Source organism: Hippoglossus stenolepis, chromosome 7 (assembly GCF_022539355.2).
Source record: "Hippoglossus stenolepis isolate QCI-W04-F060 chromosome 7, HSTE1.2, whole genome shotgun sequence".
In the NCBI taxonomy this organism is placed as follows: Eukaryota; Metazoa; Chordata; class Actinopteri; order Pleuronectiformes; family Pleuronectidae; genus Hippoglossus; species Hippoglossus stenolepis.
In genome coordinates, this window is record NC_061489.1 from 26,381,598 (window position 1) to 26,401,199 (window position 19,602).

Genomic DNA, 19,602 nt, shown 5'->3' on the forward strand with positions numbered 1-19,602 from the left:
AATCAAACACACTAAAGTGTCCGGTCTTGTATCTTTGAACGCGTGTCTACATGCTCCCGACGACTCCAATGAAACCCTCATTTACAATCCCTCTGCAAGAGGAGGTGATATGAAGGCACATGTCCTAAAAACTCAAATGCTGATTTCATATATATATATATATATTTTTTTTAATATAAAGACCTACACCAGGTTCATAAAAGTAGAAAACACCCATTGAAACAAAGGACACATGCTCCATCTACTGGAAAACATGGTGGCAGTGGAAAAAAACCACAGAGGCAAGAACACACACATGTCCACTGGCCGTCTTTAAGGGAATACTGTCCTCCATTGGTCACCATTGCTTGGCAACAGATGATGAACAACCAATCAAATTGTCTGATCCTAATGGGTAAAAAAAAAAAACGAGGAAAGGACAAAAAAAAATCTTTCTTATCGTAGGAAATGTGCTAAGTGGCAGTTGAAAGGTTGTACGGCAATTGTGGTGAACAAAATGACGCCATCGTCGAGGAGTAGAAAAAGAACGTAAACGGTTTCTAGAAAGGCAGTGAGTAGCCTCTAACAGTTTGGCAAGAACCCCCTCCCCGATGACTTCTACGTGCCCCAGATCTACGCTCAGCCCCTTCCTGCGTACAAACACCCCCGTCAGGTCGAGTCCCCCCAGCCTGTCGTCAACCTTCATCCCTTCATCCCAAAGTCCCTGACACAAAGATCCCCTCCTCCCTTTGCCCCACAGCCTGGCCCGGGCCAGACTGGACCCTGAACTCAGGGCTGGTTGGATTTGTTTCTCTCCGTTGTTTTACTTTTTGAACATGTCCTGTAGGGGTCCGGGCAGATACTTGAGCACGGTGTCGAGGATGCTCTCCTCGTCTTCCTCGTCGTCGTCTCCGCAGCCTCTCGGGATGGCCTTCTTCGGACGGGTCAGCGAGCCCTCGCACGCCTGCTCCATTGCTGCCTTCTCCTCCGCCTCCTTCTCCTCCTTCTTCTTCAGCCCATACTGAACGGAGAGAGAGAGACAGAATGAGGATACGTTGAATGACAAGTAGGAAGGGATATCAGTTCTTCAATTATGGCCCAATAAGTGTTATTAAGGTAACAGATTTCAAGGTGTTCATGAGATATCATATTCAGGAATGGGATGAATGGACAGATGACCTGAAGACCTAATGGCTGTGAAGGCCGTGGTTTTCTCTGGCCACAGCGAAGGAGACATAATAAAACATTTCAGTTTTATGAGTGGAGCAGAAACCTGCTGCCACGTTGACTCATCCCTGGATTCCCCATCAGAATAAAACAGAAAACAATATCAGTGGCACAGAAAAAAGACGAGGTTTCACCCGTCCTTGGCTTTTTTTAGTGACGCACATCCAGATCTTTGCTCTGTGATATGAGAAACAATCTATAACCAAAGCATCAGAAGCTTCTCAGAAGTTCAGGAACCCTCAGTTTGTTCAGCTCTTACATTCGAAAAGGCAGAAATCTGTGTGTGAGTGTTTTCTCACCTTGTCCCTAATGGTCTGCCGAACCTTTTCCCTCTCGGCCTCCATGCGGGCGTGCTTGGCCTTCCTCTCGTCCTCCTGCTGCCTCAGCGCCTCCTGACGCTCCTCCTCCTTCTTGGATGCGTCCGGGTCCTTCTCCTCCTCCCCCCCCAGCATCTTGCCCATGTCTTTGGTGGCCCCTGCACAGAAGAAACATGCACAGTTAGATTCCACTCTGCGAATATTGGGCTACTGACAAGTCAGGTCTAAATATGTTGCTCCCTTCGCTCTCTTTTAAACCGGTGGCTGGAGGTGTTGTGCTCATGGGCACTCAAGCACTTGTAGTTCCTTGGAGAGGAAGAACATATTTGGTCACATTAAGATCTTGTGAATGCAAACATGTGAAGGTACAAATCGAGGGTTGAAGTTATTCCTCCTGTCAGGAACTAGCTGAATTCAAACTACACAAATGAAAACACACAACAATGGACACTGTCTTGTTCCACTATGAAAACACAACGTCAGCAGTTTTGGGGATTATACAGCAACAGGGTTTTTCCTGAGGATCCTTGAGGCGTCTTGGAACGAGCCAATTGGAAAAGCTTCAAGGAACCAGGGAGACAGAGGAAGACACATTGTCCTGTCCGGTGTCCACCATCTGTCAGCTGCACCTGAACCTCAGCGCGGAGCCACGAGGCCTCGTCACTTTATGGCACAAGAGCGTTCAGGAAGTGATCTGAGCCTTTAGAGAATCTGGTCACTGCAAATGGAGGATACACTGAAACAGGATATACAGTTATTTAAACTTTTAGTTAAAATAATAAATCACTTTAACTGATTAAACTTCTCAAATGTGCTTCTCTGTGTTTGTACCTTAATTAATTGAATATTAACAGTTTGAAAATGTTGGTTGGACGAACAAGCAGTTTGACCAAATCAGATTTGAGTCTGGGAAATTATTTCAGGTTCTTCCCACAATGTTCTGACACTTCCTGATTGGCTGCAGGTTCCCGGGTCTCGCCCCTCCACACTGGTTCCCTCACTCTCCCCTCTGCTCTTGAACCAGCTTCACCTCTTCCTGTGAGACAGAGGCCATTTTGCAGATGTGAAAGCGACTCCCTCTGGCCTATCGATGTGGCTGTTGTTACCTCCCCGTGGTCGATAGTAAATACAGGACCACCTGAGAGAGTATGAATTATGGATCTTCCAGCAGAGAGAAAACTTCATCTGGGTATTGATCTGCCCCTCAGAGCCTGGTGAGCACAGAGCCTGGCCGGCGGCGGCCTGGTTCTCCGTCCAGTGCCTTTCCAGAACCGTCGCTCCACATGAGAGGAGAGTGATGAGGAAAGGACATAAAAAAGAGAGACTCCAGAGGATTGTTTTCCTTGAAACATTAAATATTGAGGTTTGAATCTATAACTGATACATATGTTTATGTATCAGTTGCCATCAGTTATTTTATTCAAATTGCATAACTCTAAATTTATAGGTATTTTTGCAGAAATCAAAGTTGTATTTTCTGTTATTAACTCGAGGGTTGTTGGTGCAAAACCATGTTTCAGGTATATTTGCATGTACGTGCACTATTGTTCTATATGTTATGTGATAAGTTAAAAGTTTTTCTTTGGCTCAGTAAACTATACCTTACCTTAACTTACCTTAACTTACCTGTAAATCCCTTTACTCCCTTAGCACATACATTGTAAAGTGTGAAATCTATTTCATGAATTCAAGAAGTCTGCTGTGTGGCTTTTGTTCTGAAAGTTAACGACTGAAACAGAAACTTGGGAGCCAGAGAGGTTATTAAACATTAATGGTTCAATCATTGCTATTGATTTCCTCCCTATCAGCCCTGGGAGATATACTGTGGTCGTTCAGGGTTATGTGGCTGTAAAACCTGAATTATATCCCACAATGAAGCCCAGCGGAGGCAAAGAGAGGATTTCTGAGTGAATTGCTCTGAAGAATTGTGGCTTTAAGGACTGGACGGGTTCCTTCTTGGGTTGGTGAGCCCGGTGGGGGGGGTGGGGGGGCTGTCGCTCTGCAGCACACTCACACATTGGAGCTAATTGCCCTGCAGCGTCGTTTCATCCGCAACAAACCTGGAGATGACAAATTAGCTCACCGTCGGGGGCGGAGGGGCTGAAATCTGAAATGTGAAATGTTTTCCCCGCACACACGGGGGGTTAAGGTCACACTGTCCATTCAGGGGGCTTCCTTGTTTTGACACAGACAGACACACAACATATTGTCCCTGAATTATGCATAGATGTGTGTTTTCATGCACATAAAGGGCAAGTGTGCTCAGGTGGTGGTGACACACACACCACACGCACACACACACACACACACACACACACACACACACACACACACACACACACACACGCATATCTCATTTTTCAAGGCTGTAACTTCCAGATCTAATCAAAGTTTTTGGCTTTGCCCTGTTCATCACCAGACGTCAGGCTTCACGATCTGAGTGAGGCCGGTCCGTCACTGTCCCAGACGACAGGAACAATTCTGCAGAAACGTTTAACCTCATTCAACTTTTGCAGCAGATGACACGAAGGCTTCAGATTTCTGCTCTTTGTGTTTGCAGAGTTTAAAGCGACACCAGCGTCTCTGTGATGTAAAACACAGGCCGGAGAGACGTCTGCTTTCACCAGACACCAGACGACATCGTAAGTGTTCTCACTTGTTGTGAAACCACAGATCACACCGGAGGTCTCTGCTGCCCCAACACTGCCCCCAGCGTTCCTGTGAGTTTACTTCTGAGGACGTGCACGACTGAAGCATCAAACGTACACAAGATACACCGGCAGCCGAGATGCTCACAAGTAGTACGATAAATGAAACGGGAGAATCATCCACTCTCATTTACTCTTTGACCCATCAGCGTCTTTACCCTTCACATGTTCCATTCATCCATCCCCCTCCTCCGTCTTTTTCTGTCCTACTCGTCCTCCTCCCTCCGCCTCTGTTTTTGTTTCCCTTTCACTTGAGGTGATATTTGATTAATCTTCCTCTTCTCTTCCCCTTCCTCCTCCACTTGTTTACTCTCCTCCTTTCTTCTCGTCTCTTTTCTTCAGAATTTCTCTCCAGCTTTCAATCCTTTCACCACAGAACCACCCACTTTAACACACTAACATCGTCCGCAATCCTCGTCTTTCCTTCGCCGTCTCATTCCTCCACTCCCTGTCCATTAGAGGCCAGCTGACAGATTTGCACGGCAGACAAAGGTGAGCAATTCCAGGCTAAGTGCTCAAGCGGCCGCAGTCCTCGTGTTGTGCGTGCAGTCGCTCATTACTTCATTCAGTCGGTCCGTGGGCTGCGTCTTTGTGCCAAAGAGGTTTTAATACACAAAGGCTCCGGGTCTGAAGAGGCGGAGATATGGTGGCATTATGGGTAAAGAGTCGCACAACAGATGCACAAACAGACGCACAAACAGACACACACTCGGCAGCGGAGAGAGTTACCGTGGGTACGATTTGATTGATGGTGTAGAAGCTGAGTGAAGTGAACGAAAACAGTGAGACAGTCAGAGTGAAACCTGCGATTACGTGGAACTGAGCAGTTTTAAGCTGAATGGAGTTTTATAAGATAAATTACAGGGAGGTGTGACTAAAGTAAAGAAATGAAATGGACATAAATGTATGTGAAGCATTAGAAATTTGCTCAGTTAAAAACTCATGATGACTATGAGGATTGAGAAAATCTTTCTTTGGTTTTCTTTTCATAATTATAATAATATTTTAAGTATATAGCAGCTTTATGACACAGTTACAACGATAAATCAAAATTTATAATTAAAACTATGGAGATATTGGGGCAGAAATATGAGAAAAAGTGCAACAAAATGAAAAACAACTTTAGAATAAAATGAAAAATTCCAAAATGAATAAAAAAACCATAAGTTAAGATCCGATAGAAGCATAATTTGAATATTAAAAGGCTTTAAGGTACGAGATATCCTCTGTCTTTAGTTTTTCATGGACAGAGGGAGATGAGGTTGAATGTGTGTCGATGGATGGTGGGGGCGGCGATGTTACTGGAGCAAATACTCGGAGGTGAAGAGGTTAAGTAAATCCTCATCCAGAGCCGAGGCCACGGAGCAAAGACGGCGTCTCCTGAACGAGAGGATGTCACGTAATGTTTATCTGACGCAGCAAACTGGGCACCGACGAATCTGAGCCGCTGAACCCTTCACCACTGGAGCAGAGACTTACACCGAGATGGAGAGAATGTAAGAAGGAGAGGAAGACAGGATGAAGTGATAGGTTTCTATTCAAGATTGAGAATGAGAAAAAATAAATGCAGCCAATCTGTTGAATGATTTTGTTATTGTACCCAGAGAAGAAACTTCACAAAGCTAAGAGACAGCTTTAGGGGAAATTCCAAATAATAATAATTGTAAATAATTAACTTTTCTGCAGGATTTCTAAAGTTTTGCTTAAAAACTTCAATGGACGTATAAGGGAGGAGAGAAGAAAGGTGACGGTTGAGCTGAGGAAAGACAAAGATTGTGAAGCTGGTTCAGAGACGAAGAGCAAACCGAAGTCTTCAGAGAGACTCCTCCCCCCCTCAGATGGACGACACTGCAGCTGGATCATCTGTTAGAAGCTCATCTAACTAATGGACGACCTCCACTGTGAGATGACGCCCTCATAAGACACGTGAGCGCCTGGAACGGGGGGGGAATCAACCACATCGATCAGAATTCGGACGGTTTCATGGTTACATCACTGCTGAAGTGCTCTTGAGCTGTGGTGTGGTGTGAAGCTGTGTCTGTGTCGTTGTCTCTGGTCAACTAATCAACCTGCCTGTGGCTTCCTGTTATTGCAGCGTCCTCGCCTGCTCATCCTCACCTCGCCTGCACAGGAAATGAAACGGCGAGCTCCGCCCGCCTGGTCTGGACCAGTTCACGCAGATGTTCCCGAGATTATCTCAATATTATCTTTTATTTGATTTTCTTTATGAGAAAAGGCGAAGTTCACACGTTTGATTTCCCCGTAATGTCAGAAAAGGAAGGAAGTGCATTTTGGGAAACAAAATAAATGATTTGATGTCGTCGACAAGAAAAAGGATCCAGAGTCTCAGAAGTTACATCTTATGTGTAAATGACGAATTCTAACATGGCGCTGTTGCAAAGGATCAGAAATAACCTTCTTCTTTGGTCATGTACAATTTCAGATGTACTTAAAATGTAAAAGCATGAAAAGTTAGTAATTCAAAGTCTAATGAAAGTTTCTAAAACAAACGAGTGTTCAGCTGCTGCAGAGAGTTTCAGCTCCGCGGCTCCAGCACTGATTCATCCAACGCAACATGGAAACACTGATGAATCCGATTTCTAATTAAACAAACCAGTAAATGCAATCTGTGGCCTGTGGCTGTAATCTATAGCTCAGTCTGCAGCGACGGAACAGTCAGGGGCTGTTTAACAACTAATGATATTAGTGAGGGTGTGTGTGTGTGTGTGTCTGTGTGTGTCTGTCGGGGTAAATTAAAGAAAAGTTTGAGTGAAGTGAAATTGGACACAGAGACTTTGTGTGCACATTTATCGTGAACGGGAGCCGTCAGGTTTAGATTCAGTTTCCTGGCTCCGGTTCTTTGTCTGAAGACGACTTCGCTCCGCAGAGGCCGACACATTCAAACAAGGACTTGTAGCTAAAGCCACTTTACATTTTCTCACTTACATACTTGTGATAGTAACAGTTTTCTAGTCGTATCTGTTACCACACAGTGAAAAAACCCTACTCTCTTATGAAAACACATTTAAATCCTGGATCCTCCCATTTGTTGGGAAACATCCTTTTGAGCTAAAACACAACATCTACCTGAGTAACACTGTATTTTAAAATCAATAAACTAAAATGTGAAATCATTTCTATGCATGAGGACGTCTGTCGTTAGATTGATGCCGGGACACGCCCACCTTAACACAACACTCCCGTCAACGTCAGGACACCTCATCTCAAAATGGCCTCAATGACCGGCGAGACGAAAACCACAAATGAAACCTCATCTGTGTGTGTGTGTGTGTGTGTGTGTGTGTGTGTGTCCTTCCCCTCTGTGTGTGTGTTTGTCGGTGTGTGCTGCTTGCTTGTATACATATATTCAGGGATGGCCAGCTGTGTCCCAGTGAAATAAATGCCAGTCTGTTCCAGGAGAAAAGGTCACAGCACTAGACCGAACCTCCACGGGAGGTAAATTACAACACTTCAACCTGGAATAGATGGATGCAGGGGGGTGTGTGTGTGTGTGTGTGTGTGTGTGTGTGTGTGTGTGGGGTGTATAAAGTAATTGGAGGCTGTGTGATGAAGGGATACGAGGAAAGAGGGATAGAGAGAAGCAGAAATCCTCCCAGACGTGAGGATGAAGAAAGGAGGGATGGAAAATAAAGTCGGAGGCGAATGGACGAAGATGGTGGAGAAAAAATTGCTATAAGCATTTGGGAGAGAAATTTGAAAAGAGAGAGGGATGAACAATGAAAAATGGACGTAGACTGTAATGACCAGCAGGGGGCGACTCCACTGGTTGTTTCTATGGAAGATAGAAAGATACTTCTCTCGGTTTAATGAGTTTACGTCTCAATCTCTAGTTTCCACCTCTGATATTAACTCTCTAAAATAAACTCTGTGTTAATGTGCTCGTATCGTCACGGTAACACAAGCGGGCGACCGCACAGGGAGAGGGAGAGAGAGAGAGAGAGAGAGAGAGGAGGAGGAGAGGGAGAGAGAGAGAGAGAGAGAGAGAGAGAGGGAGAAGAGAGAGAGAGACAGAGAGAGAGAGAGAGAGAGGGAGAGAGAGAGAGAGAGAGAGAGAGAGAGAGAGAGAGAGAGAGAGAGGGAGAGAGAGAGAGAGAGAGAGAGAGAGAATCTTATTCCTGCTGCAGCCACTGAGCTGATGAAAGTAGACGAGAGGCTTGATTTAGGAGGCATTGACCTCTGACCTCAACTCTTATAAATCACATCTGATGGTGTCACATGTCGGCTTCTCCAATAATAGATATCAATTTTAAAAACAAAACAATAGTCGGAAGCAGCTTCAGTCTTCACCTCCGAGGATTTGAACCACGAGGACGTTCACCTGATGATTTCCCCGAAGCGACCGAATGAACCAAATGAACCAAATGAACTAAATGAACTGGTTCATTCGTTTCCCCGACCCACCAGAGGTTCCAACACCCTGGAGCACAACAGAAAAAGACTCTTCTCTGTTCTCACACATCATAGTTACCATGCTGCATTGAAGTGCCCTTGAGCAAGGCCCCTTAACCCTGAATTACTCCAGTGAAGCTGGAGACACTCCATTGTTTCTCTGACTTCCAGAGCTCCTTCATCTCCCACTCCGCTGTTTTCCCACGTGACGTGAAGAAGAGGAGCCGGGTTTCGTACTCACCACCTAAAGCTTGCTTCATCACAAAATCCATGGTTGCAGCTGATTGGTTCAGTTGTGGTTCTCAGAGCCGAAGAGAGCTGAGCATGTAGCCACCAGGCCGGAGATCTTCCTCTTCCTCTTCCTCTGTCCTGATGCTGCGCGTCTTCTGCACCTGAGAGAGAAGAGAAGTTGAAATAATTTAATATGCATTTATGAACTGATAATCGTGTTCATATAATTGGTTCATTGCTCCTGCTTTGAGGAAGTGTTTCATCTCCTGCACGTCACTAACTGCATCGACAGATCTGCAGTGGAACCTGCGGTATCGGACGGTGTTAAAACAACAGATAATGGGATCTTCTTAACACGCTTTACCCCCGTGACAGGAATCCTGTTCAGGAGAAGCACTCGAATCGATTCCGAGGCCGAGTCACTCATCTGCCTGCAACTCAAGAGCAGCGGATCAATCACCTTCTGTTGCCAACAGCCCGTAAATAATTCATGGCAGAATGAAATGATACGACTGTTTTGTGTTTCTCTAACATACACGACTCACATCCCACACGTGTACTTGTATGTTCAGAGGAATCAGCTCACATCCGCTCATAGAAACTCACACTCGCACGGAGGGAGATCCTCTCAAATGCAACAAATCCCAGTCACATCCGTATTCGCTCATCAATATTTCATAAAGTCCGACAGTCACAGTTTCCCACTTCCTCCGGCTCCCTCCTCCCTGTGAAGAGAACCTCTGCACGTCATCGAGCTTCCTGCGTCCACATCCCCGGAGAATACCAGATTTGACATGTATGTGCAGCCCCGAGCCTTTTGAAAAACCTGTCGGTGTGTGAAGAGTCGCTTTAACACACAGACCGTAAATACAAATAGACGTGATCCCCCTCCTCCATGTTAGCAGATGAGACGTGGACCAAACTATTTAAAAAATAAAACGTAACAACCAAACTGTACGTCAACGTTGCTCATGTTAGCATGTGAGAAAATGTCAGCTTAATTTCTAGATAGTGGGAGGAAGTGGAGACGTGTCGTCCATCTTTATTTACAGTTTGTGGTTGAGTCCTGTCTCTCATTGGTTGAGACACTCCCTGTGTCCCTCTGATAAACTCTTCTCCTGCTCCACTGTCAAAGAGGAACCAGCACAGCATTTTTCCATTTTATCGAGGCACGTCCCTCCCGCTCTCCTCCCGCCGAGCGTCCCGGTGTCATTTCGCTACACGCCAATATTTGGCGGCGGTGAATAGAGGCGGGATGAGATGTGGACGGGAGCGGCACGACCATCCATTTGTAAATGTGACCGAGCGCGTCAGGGGGGGAAGCACCTCATTTCCAACACAAACACACACACACACAAGATCTCATTAACAGCACACAAATGCTACACACTGAATCTTGTGTGGGGAGAGTAAACTGTGTGTTTGGATAATTTGAGTTGTCTACGGATGCTACTTGAACAACAGACAGTTAAATATTTTAAAGCTACAGAATAAACTAGGAACAGTAAAGAAAAGCTTTAACACCATTGTTTGTTTGTATGAAAATGTATTAATTAATTACATAAACCTGATTTGATTCATTTTGAAAGAACGCCTCTCTCCTCTCTCGATAAAGAAGCGTCTCTTCTTTTCTAATTTGAAAATATTTCTCTTTGTAAACATCCCAGCGTTCACTGCGAGAGGTCAGAGGTCACGGTACGCTCCCCATTAGCTATTAACGCGTGAGAGACGAAAGCAAAAGAGAAATATGAAAGAAGGGGTTTTCTTTCAAATGCATTTAGAGCCAAGGTTGTATTCCACTGTTGTTGTGTGTTTCATTACAGTGTGTGTGTGTGTGTGTGTGTGTGTGTGTGTGTGTGTGTGTGTGTGTGTGTGTGTGTGTGTGTGGGGCCTGGCAGCAGAACATTTCTCCTTTCGTTACAGAAACAGACTCAAGGACACGTTAATGGAATAAAGGAAAGATTCTGCGTCAGACAAGGACATCTGGAAGAGAATGAAACAAACACACACACACACAGACAAACACACAGACAAACACACACACACACACACTCTTGACATTAGAGTCAAAAATCCGTGAATCTGCAGCCTTGACTTTTTCAGGACTTGTTCCTCTTCACATTCAGATCATGAGCTGGTGGGTTTTCTCTTCGAAATGAAATCAGTGTTACAAGTTTTATAAAAATGTTCCGTACTATGATGAGCATTGAATTTAGTTTTAACAGCTCACTCAAACTTCACTCCTCCACATCAACCTGTTTTAAACCTTGACGTTATCGTGTGCTTCCTCCTCGTCTTCAACCTGGCTCCTCTTCTCCTGCTTCGACCTGCAGCAGCTTGTTTCATGTCCCGATCAGTCGTCTGTCTCTCGCTCTGCGGGACGTCTCTCATCTCTCCATCCTTTCTCTCTTACTAATTATCCACCTTCCTGCTTTTATTGCTGCTTTAGCTCTCGTTCCTTTCTCCATGTACAATGCAGCTACACAATACACCCCCGACTACACACACACACACACACACACACACACACACACACACACACTATCTAATGCGTCTGCTTTTTATGGCCTTTTCTACAACATGTAACAATGAACTGTTTTCAATCTAATGTCACGAAGGCTTTTATCAGACATTAACTATGGAAAATGTCATATAACGTAATGTTTTAACATATTAAAGGTTCTTTTCAGGTTCAAATCATCAGATTCAAATTTATCAGAAACTCTGAATTATAGATTATAGATAAACTCACTTGTTTACATGTTCTGAACATCAAACTTTGGTCTAATTTACTTTATTTGATGGTGAAAATGATTTTAGAATCAATATGTGGCCTAAAAATGTGTCAGTTTTCAAAGATTTTATTTTTTTTATTTAAATATCATCTTATAATTGGTTTGAGTTTAAATTGTGACTCATCCTGATTCACTGTGAGGAAGCAGAAACATTTCTGTCCACCCCGACGACATCTACTCATCATTAAAACAGAGATGAAGTGAGAGTGATGGATTTCAGAGCAGCTCCGCCGCTCTCCTCTCTCGCCGCAGCCATCAGCCTGAACCTCGCCGTCAGGATGGAAACCGCCACCGCCTCCGAAAGTGCTTCTTCTGAGACAGACTGGAATAATTCATCACGTCTCATCCATCTCCGTCCGGATCCAGGAGGCTGGTGATGTAAGAGCTCATCAGGGGGGGGGGGCGGCCTGGAAGCTGAGGCCGCTCGCCACCAACTGAACTTCCTCCACTCGGGTGATAACAGTGGAGAAGCTTTAAAACCTTACATAACCCCCCCCCACCATGCACAAAAGGCCCAGTATACCAACAGCACCCAAGGGCAACCACCCCCTCTGCTCCCATCCCCCAGCACCCAACCTTCCATCCTCCACCACCCTTTCTTCTTCTTCTTCTTCTTCTTCTTCTTCTTCTTCTTCTTCTTCTTCTTCTTCTTCTTCTCTTTTTTAATTTCATAATCCCGGCGCTGGCAGCGGTGCGTGATGTGGGATAATGTTATCAGGGCCGAGCAGGACGCCGCGCTGATCCTATCCAGTTAATTGGAAGTTGTTTCAGAGTTTCACGACCGAAAGGGAACGAGAGCGGCTCGGAGAAGAAGAAATCTGTCAGAGTAACATGTTTGTGACAGGCGAAGGGAAACGTGTTCGAGGGAGGGAAAGAAAGAAAGAGAGAAAGAAAGAGAGAAAGAGAGAAAGAGAGAGAGAGAGAAGGGAGATTAAAGCTTTAAATGGGTGTGATGACAGGTCCATTACAGGAGGAGCGACGAACACTGGATCCAATTTGTTGCTGTTGCCTTTTTAAAATGATGAAGGAAAAACTGATTTCTGTTGTCGCGCAAAAACTCGTTACTGCAATTCTGCTGATTTCCTTTTGTTCTAGCTCCTGTATATATTTCTTATTTTGATCAAAGTCCCGTAAACAAAGCTAAAGTAGTCCTCCACCTTTTCCTCTAATACCTGCTATGTTCTCTCAGCTTCAACCCTGTTGATTTTAAAAGATTACAGAATAAAGATTAACTTAATTAAAAGGCTCAGTGTAATTTCTAACAACCAGGAGGAAATGCGGCATTTATTACGGACTATGAATTGTCAGTAATGACCAGCAGGGGGCGACTCCACTGGTTGTTTCTATAGAAAGTGACTCTACTTCTCACTTTATAACGTCAGTAAACATTTCCCTAATGAGTTTATGACTCAATCTGTAGTTTCAAGACAAATTAAGGTCTATTTAGATTCGAATACACCATAAAGCACTGTTGGTATTTGGGGAGTGGATTGACATGTGATTGACAGCTAGTACTGTCCAATGGGTGGAGGTGGCAGTCCTTTAAATATGTTTACTTACTTTACGACAAAGTGTGAAACTGGAGGCTTCGCCGCAGCAGCTCACAAACCGACTGGGTGAAAAGAAACACATCAGAAAGTTCCTCTGGTCGAAGGTCATCGGCCCTGAAGCCGTTTGTTCTCACTGCTCCTCCTCACGCTTCAGAATGAACCTTCATGCTGCAGTAATCGTCTGTTTCATGGTTCGTGCAACATATGAGTCAACATGCGAAACTTCACTTCCACCCAAACAGCTAATGGTGCATTGATGTGGTGTCGGAAAATAATCAGAGAAACCAGTTCCAGGCTGGAAAAATGACGGTTAAAAGGAAATGATATAAGAACCTTTGAACTATTGCAAATTCACGTACTGCACATTAACGTTTAGTTTGTTATATGTTTGTAAAAGCAGTCACACTGATGACAAGTTCAACAATATCTAATCTGAGACATACAGCTCAAAGCACAACACACATTTTCCACGACTTAAAAGCACCTGAACAAACCAAAGAAGGAGAATAACTGCACGGGGTAACGCACAGATTCAGGAGACTGGAGCATCCGAGGAGCAGTCGAATGCAGCTTCAGCTCAAGATCAAAATAAAGGTTTAAAAACATCTGACGTCCAGTTCTTTGGAGAATCGTTGGCAGAAGATAAATCACCAGTGAAATGACCCTGTCGCCTTTAACCAGTTCTCAAGGAGGTCGGCCACACACACACACACACAGACAGACACACACACACACACACAGACACACACAGCGCCCCCAGCGAGCCTTTCACCCTCTGCCTGACGAGCCGACCCTGGGGACACTCGGCCGGACCTGAATGGGTAAATCAATACAACGAGCAGGATGAATGAACCAAGATGGATCCGTGACAGGAGCCGTTTTCACACCAGGTCCGAGCGACTCCATCACAGCTTCGTCTTCCTCTGTCAGCGGACAGGAAACAGAGACATCACGGGACCACAGGTCTTACAAGGTTCTGGATCCGCTGGTTCAGGATCAGATTTAGATCAAAGATACAGATGTTTGGTTTGTTCTTTTCAAATATTTAAACGCCTTTCACTGAGCAGCAGCGCCCTCTACATGTACTGATTCACTCTGTTGGGTTCCGTGTCCCAGAAAAATTTAACAAAACTGAAGAAAAACACAACTGAACGCTGGATATTACCCATGATCCTCTGCTTCCTGACCCTGAAGAGCTGCTGCTGTAACAAATCCACCAAACTCTGTTCAGAATTCTTCATATTTTCAAAGTTTCCTGCTGAATATTGGAGATAAACTCTGGTTTTTAATAACTTCAGAGTCTTTTTAACTGATCTCGGTTCAGCTTCACTCTTCAACTGGAGCTGATTGTGACAGTTGAAGCTGACTCTGAGTCAGTTCTTCTCACAGGAGATGGAACCCACTCAGCAGAGTCACAGAGAACAGACGTTCAGGGAGAGAAGGAGGAAACTTTCTCCACAGAAGGTTTTTTTCACCTTCATCACTTTCTTGTTTCTCCACCGTTCACACATGAATAAATAAAGTCTCTCACACACACGTAGTAGAAAATGTGGACAAACATCTTCCATCTTGTTTCTCGGGGCTGAAATCCTGCAGCTCTTTGTGCGAAATTCATGATGCAAAAGTCACCAAAGACAGAAAATACATTTCGGAGACGTTGGCGGATGAATTAATGATGAGCTGCTCACGCCGGGGCCTCGCTCTCAGATCTGCCGGGCAGCGCCGGGGCCATTATTTATTCATGTGACTTAGTCGCTGATAAATTATTCCCTCAGCACAGACTGCAAGGCAGAGGAGGGATACATGACTGCATTTCATTTCTCTTCTTTGAAAGTGACCGAACCCACTCGCACGTTCGACTTCTGCAGAATTATGCCACAATTTTAAAATACATATTTTGGTTTATTTGAGGATTTCCTTGAGATGGACTTTCTAGAGAATTTGCTGAAGTTGAGTCAGAACAGCTGTTTTTCACTGATCTGTCGTCTGCAGATTTATTTGTCGGCCTTTTCTTTCAGCTGCTTGTTCCTCAGGTCATTTGTTTCTGTCCCAGACTTTTTATTACACCTCTTGGCGTTTTGTTGATGTGGTTAATCTTTGTGTTTCTACTCTGCGGTGACAGATCATTTCTTTGGTTCGGTTTCGATGTTTGATTTGTAAAAAAAACAACAAATTCAAAAAGGAGCCGAAGAGAAAAATGTGCTCATTAACCATCAGTGTGTGTTTTGGGTTGTTGTTGGTTTTAAACAGTTAAATGTAAAAGAGAAACCTGGTTTATGTCACTCAGGGAATGAGAGGAACCAGATTCCCCTGAGATTCCATATTTCTGAGTCACGTCCTGTAAATGAATAACCGACCCTGTCTTTCCTCAAATTACATGATGGACAATGTGTTTTCTCCTTGAATCAATAAAACACTCCATTGATTTATGTTGTAATTAAATCCTCCTGCTCACTTTAAATTTAGCCTTCAGGTTTAATCATTTGTTTCAGATTAAAAACTGAAATCGAAGCAGCTCCAGAGAAACAACTTCAAAACGTTGAATCCTGCGTTTCACACAAACACAAACTAACCTGAACCCGTCTTTAACTGGACAAAGAGTTTGTCACAAAATAAACCCAGACTTCCACGACTGTAAGTGACGATGATGATGAGATGAAGAGGAGGAGAGAGAGCGGGCGACAAAGCAGCAGCTGAAACCCTCTGTGTTGATATGATGTAATAAATGGAGCAATTAGCTGCTGCGGTACGGAGCGTCCACTCTGCCACCTGTTCACAGGACAAACACTGAAATCGATACGAGTCCCAGAGCCGCCGCTGCTCCGGCCGTCAGCCAATAGACAAAGCATCCAGTCAGCCTGACGGGGAACGAGCCGGGGGTTCACCATGTTTATACCTATCAGGTATTTCCCTCCGGTCACCTGATCCTGCTGCAGTGTCTCTGTTCAACCTCAGACTCACTGGAGAGTAAAGACAACATGAAGGTGTCAGTTCAATCTGAAGACAAACTGATAAACAGCTTAATGTTTCATCTTTGTCTGATTTATGTTCCTGCGTTTTCAGATTTAATGCGACATTTAAAACTGCAATGTACAGATAATGAGAGAGTGGACGTGCACGTATCTCTGAGAAAGATCCCGACACTCTAAGAGATGTCATTCGGTGGATTTGTGGATTTTCTTAATAATAGTTTTTGTGGATTTGTGTGTCTTTGTGGTCATTTCGTTGTTTATCTCACTTGAGTCTTTTCCGTCTCCTTCCTTCGTTGTGTTGTGTTTTCCTGTCACCTTTCCTTCAGGTGAAGCACAGACACCCCTGACCTCATTGGGCCCCGGGGCCTCGTAGGTCTTTTCAGTAAACCGTTCATGCAATTGGATGATCCATCGATCCATCAATCAATCAATCAATCTTTGGTCATTTATGGACATGTCAGTTGTCGCTGTCGTCTTTCAGGAGCAGAGGACGGAGCGTCCGGACAACGTGAACACTTCTGTTCCATTCACACAGAAACATGAAGCAGCTGCTTTTATCCTAAACTTCAAGATGAAAGTTCAGAAACAGACAAACCAGCGTCGTGAGGAGAAGAGAAGAAGAATTCATGTTCAGTGTAAAAGCAGCTGATTCTAACAGCTGGTGACATTTTCTGAGCAAACTCATTCTGCCTGAAGACAAAAGATTCAAAAAGACAAAAGATCCCGTGACACGTTGACCCCCGCTCGTCGGCTGACATTTCATCATCTGATGATATTTTACTATTTACATTGATCCTGAATGTCATCATCCATCCATCTAACCACACATCCATCCATTCATTTGTCTTACTCGCTACCTAATCATTCAATCTCTCCATCCTCCGTCGGTTTATCCCTCCATCATCCACCAGTCCTGCACATCTCTCCATCCAGGCTCCAACTGGTTCATCATCATCATCCTGGTTCATCTTGTCTACATCCACCACTCATCTGTTCATTCATCCACCCTGCACCAACCTTTTCATTTGTTCCTCCTCCTCTACCTTCATCCATCCATCTCTCCATTCATGTGTTCTCCATCTGTTCAGCGTCCGTCCATCCATTCACTACTAATTTCTCGATTCTAATGTCTTAATTCATTTATCCTCTTTTTATTCAGCTGTATCCGTTTCCCTTCTCCTTCATCCATCCGACACTTCATATTTCTTCCATCCATCTGTTATTTTACACCTGTCCATCACTCAATTCATCCATCCATCCATCCACCATCTCCATTTAGCTGTTCCCCTCCTCCCCTTCTCCATCCATTCATCACTTATTCATATTTCTTCCATCCATCCCAATTTAGCTATTCTATCCTTTCCTTTTCTCCATTGATCCACCATCGATTTAAAATAGATTTCTTCCACTCTCCTTGTTTCCACCCATCCATCAGTCCATCCATCTCCATTTAGCTTTTTCCATCCTTTCTTTCTTCTACATCCATCCATCTATCCATCAATCTACATGTTCCTTTTTTGATAATAATAATTATTATTAAAAGTAATTTCAGTTTAATTTTTGTTTGTTTGTTTAATAATCATTTTAAGGCAGAAAATGTTTTTATATATGATACTGTTATATTTGGTAAACATATCTTTTGTGATTGAATAGTCATCAAAGTGTTGATCAATTAATGAACTAATCACTTCAGTTCTAATGTTCTGTTTGGGTCGATGGATAAAAAACAAAGAGATCATCATGTACTAGAGGATCCAGTTGTTTTAAAAGACTTATTATAACCAACGTCTTCGGTTATAATAAGTCATTATTTTACACTGTACATGTGTCATGAGAGGATTTAAAGCTCCAGATGTTATAAAATCATTTCATTTATGGCCAGTGAATAAATATTTGACACAACGTTAGATTCTAGCGTCATTATCTCGACACTAATGCAGAGTTAAAGGTCCAATGATGTTGTACGTACATCCCCCATTGACTGTTCCGACCTCATCCTGTACATGTAGCTGCAGAACACCCCCCACCCCCGCTCCTCCCCTCAGGCGCTGGAGGATGGAGGGGGAGGAAGCAGGCGATTTATCACCAATGAGGCATTCGTCCATTTGTCTTGTGGCTGGGCAGCTGAAGGAAGAGAAGGATGGGGGGTCAATGGAAGACATGAAGAGGGAGGGATAACAAAGAGAGAAACCAGGGCAGAGGAGAGGGGGAGGAAGGAGGAAAGGATGGAGGGAGGGAGGAGATGATTGGGTTCTAAAGACGAAGGATGAAAAAGAGACAGAAAATGTAGAGGAAGGTGGAGGAAGGGAGAGAATGATGGGGGGGAGGTGGAGGAGAGAACTTGGAGGAGGAGGATGGGAGAAATGTGGAAAAAGGAGACGAGAAGGAGGTGAAGGAAATGGAAGGAGACAGTGACACATAGAGGGAGAAAGGGAACGATAGATGGAGAGAAAGTGATGAGAGAAGAAGGAGAAGGAGAAACAACGAGGCAGAGAAGATTTTTTTAAACCTCTAAAAGCTGCGAAGGTTCAACAAAAATCCTCTGGGAGTAAAACATCAGGTTCTTTGATCAAGAAAAGTCAAAAGTAAAGGTTTGGACACTGAATAGAAAGAATAATAATAAAGAGAATCTAGAGAATGATCGTGTTTCGTGTGTCGTCCACCGACCGAAGGAGAAGTGAGACGATCGAGTGAAGCTGCAGCTCAGTGTTTGTTCATCGACGTCCTCAGAGACCGACTCTACATAATTCATTAAGAGCTGAGAGGTTTGTCTCTGGTCGGACGGATCTGGGTTAAACTTCACTCAGAGCCGACATGTCGGGTTCGTGCAGCATCGACGAGGTCACGACATCTTCACTGCAAACACGTGAACCTCAAGAGTTTCTGATCTACTGTCACTGAGCAGCGTTCGATTTATGACAAGATGTAGATTTAGTTTAAAGGAAAAAGTCCTGATATTTACTTAAACTGGACAATAATAATCCACATTGTTTAATTTTACATTTTGATTAAAAAAATTCAAATTGCATGGACTGATTTGACAAACTACATTTTCACTTGAGCTAATTCAGCAAAGCGTCACACCTGGAAGAAAAAAGTATTTTCTGTTCAGCTGCGATCAAAGTTAACTTAATCAATTTAATAAAATCATCTGCTTATCACAACTAATGCGTCTTTTCTGTTAGGCGGCCTCTAGTGGTTGTGGTAAGTATGACAGGTGTTAAGGAGCCTGCTTCTTCATACTTTTTGTTTATGTCGGAGGATTCATCGGTGAATAATCCTCAAAACACCACACAAGGATTTTCATATTCTCGTTGTGTGTGATAAGATAAAATAAAAAGATCCTGATTAGACGGACGAGGACTTTAAGAGAATGTCCCGACAAAATGTTTGAACTCTACAGAAATAAACTT

At 43.9% G+C, this 19,602-nt stretch overlaps 1 protein-coding gene across 1 annotated transcript in view; it reads right to left on the reverse strand.

Moving 5' to 3' along the window:
* Positions 1 to 589: 589 nt before the first annotated feature.
* Positions 590 to 19,602, reverse strand: part of LOC118112806 (complexin-2) — a 28,150-nt gene continuing 9,137 nt past the window's right edge. The window contains exons 2-4 of the mRNA XM_035162384.2: positions 8,883 to 9,033; positions 1,506 to 1,681; positions 590 to 1,000 (exon numbers count right to left, since the gene is read on the reverse strand). Coding sequence (XP_035018275.1) covers positions 803 to 1,000; positions 1,506 to 1,681; positions 8,883 to 8,913 — 405 coding nt within the window. The 5' untranslated portion in view covers positions 8,914 to 9,033 and the 3' untranslated portion in view covers positions 590 to 802. The remainder of the gene's footprint in view (positions 1,001 to 1,505; positions 1,682 to 8,882; positions 9,034 to 19,602) is intronic.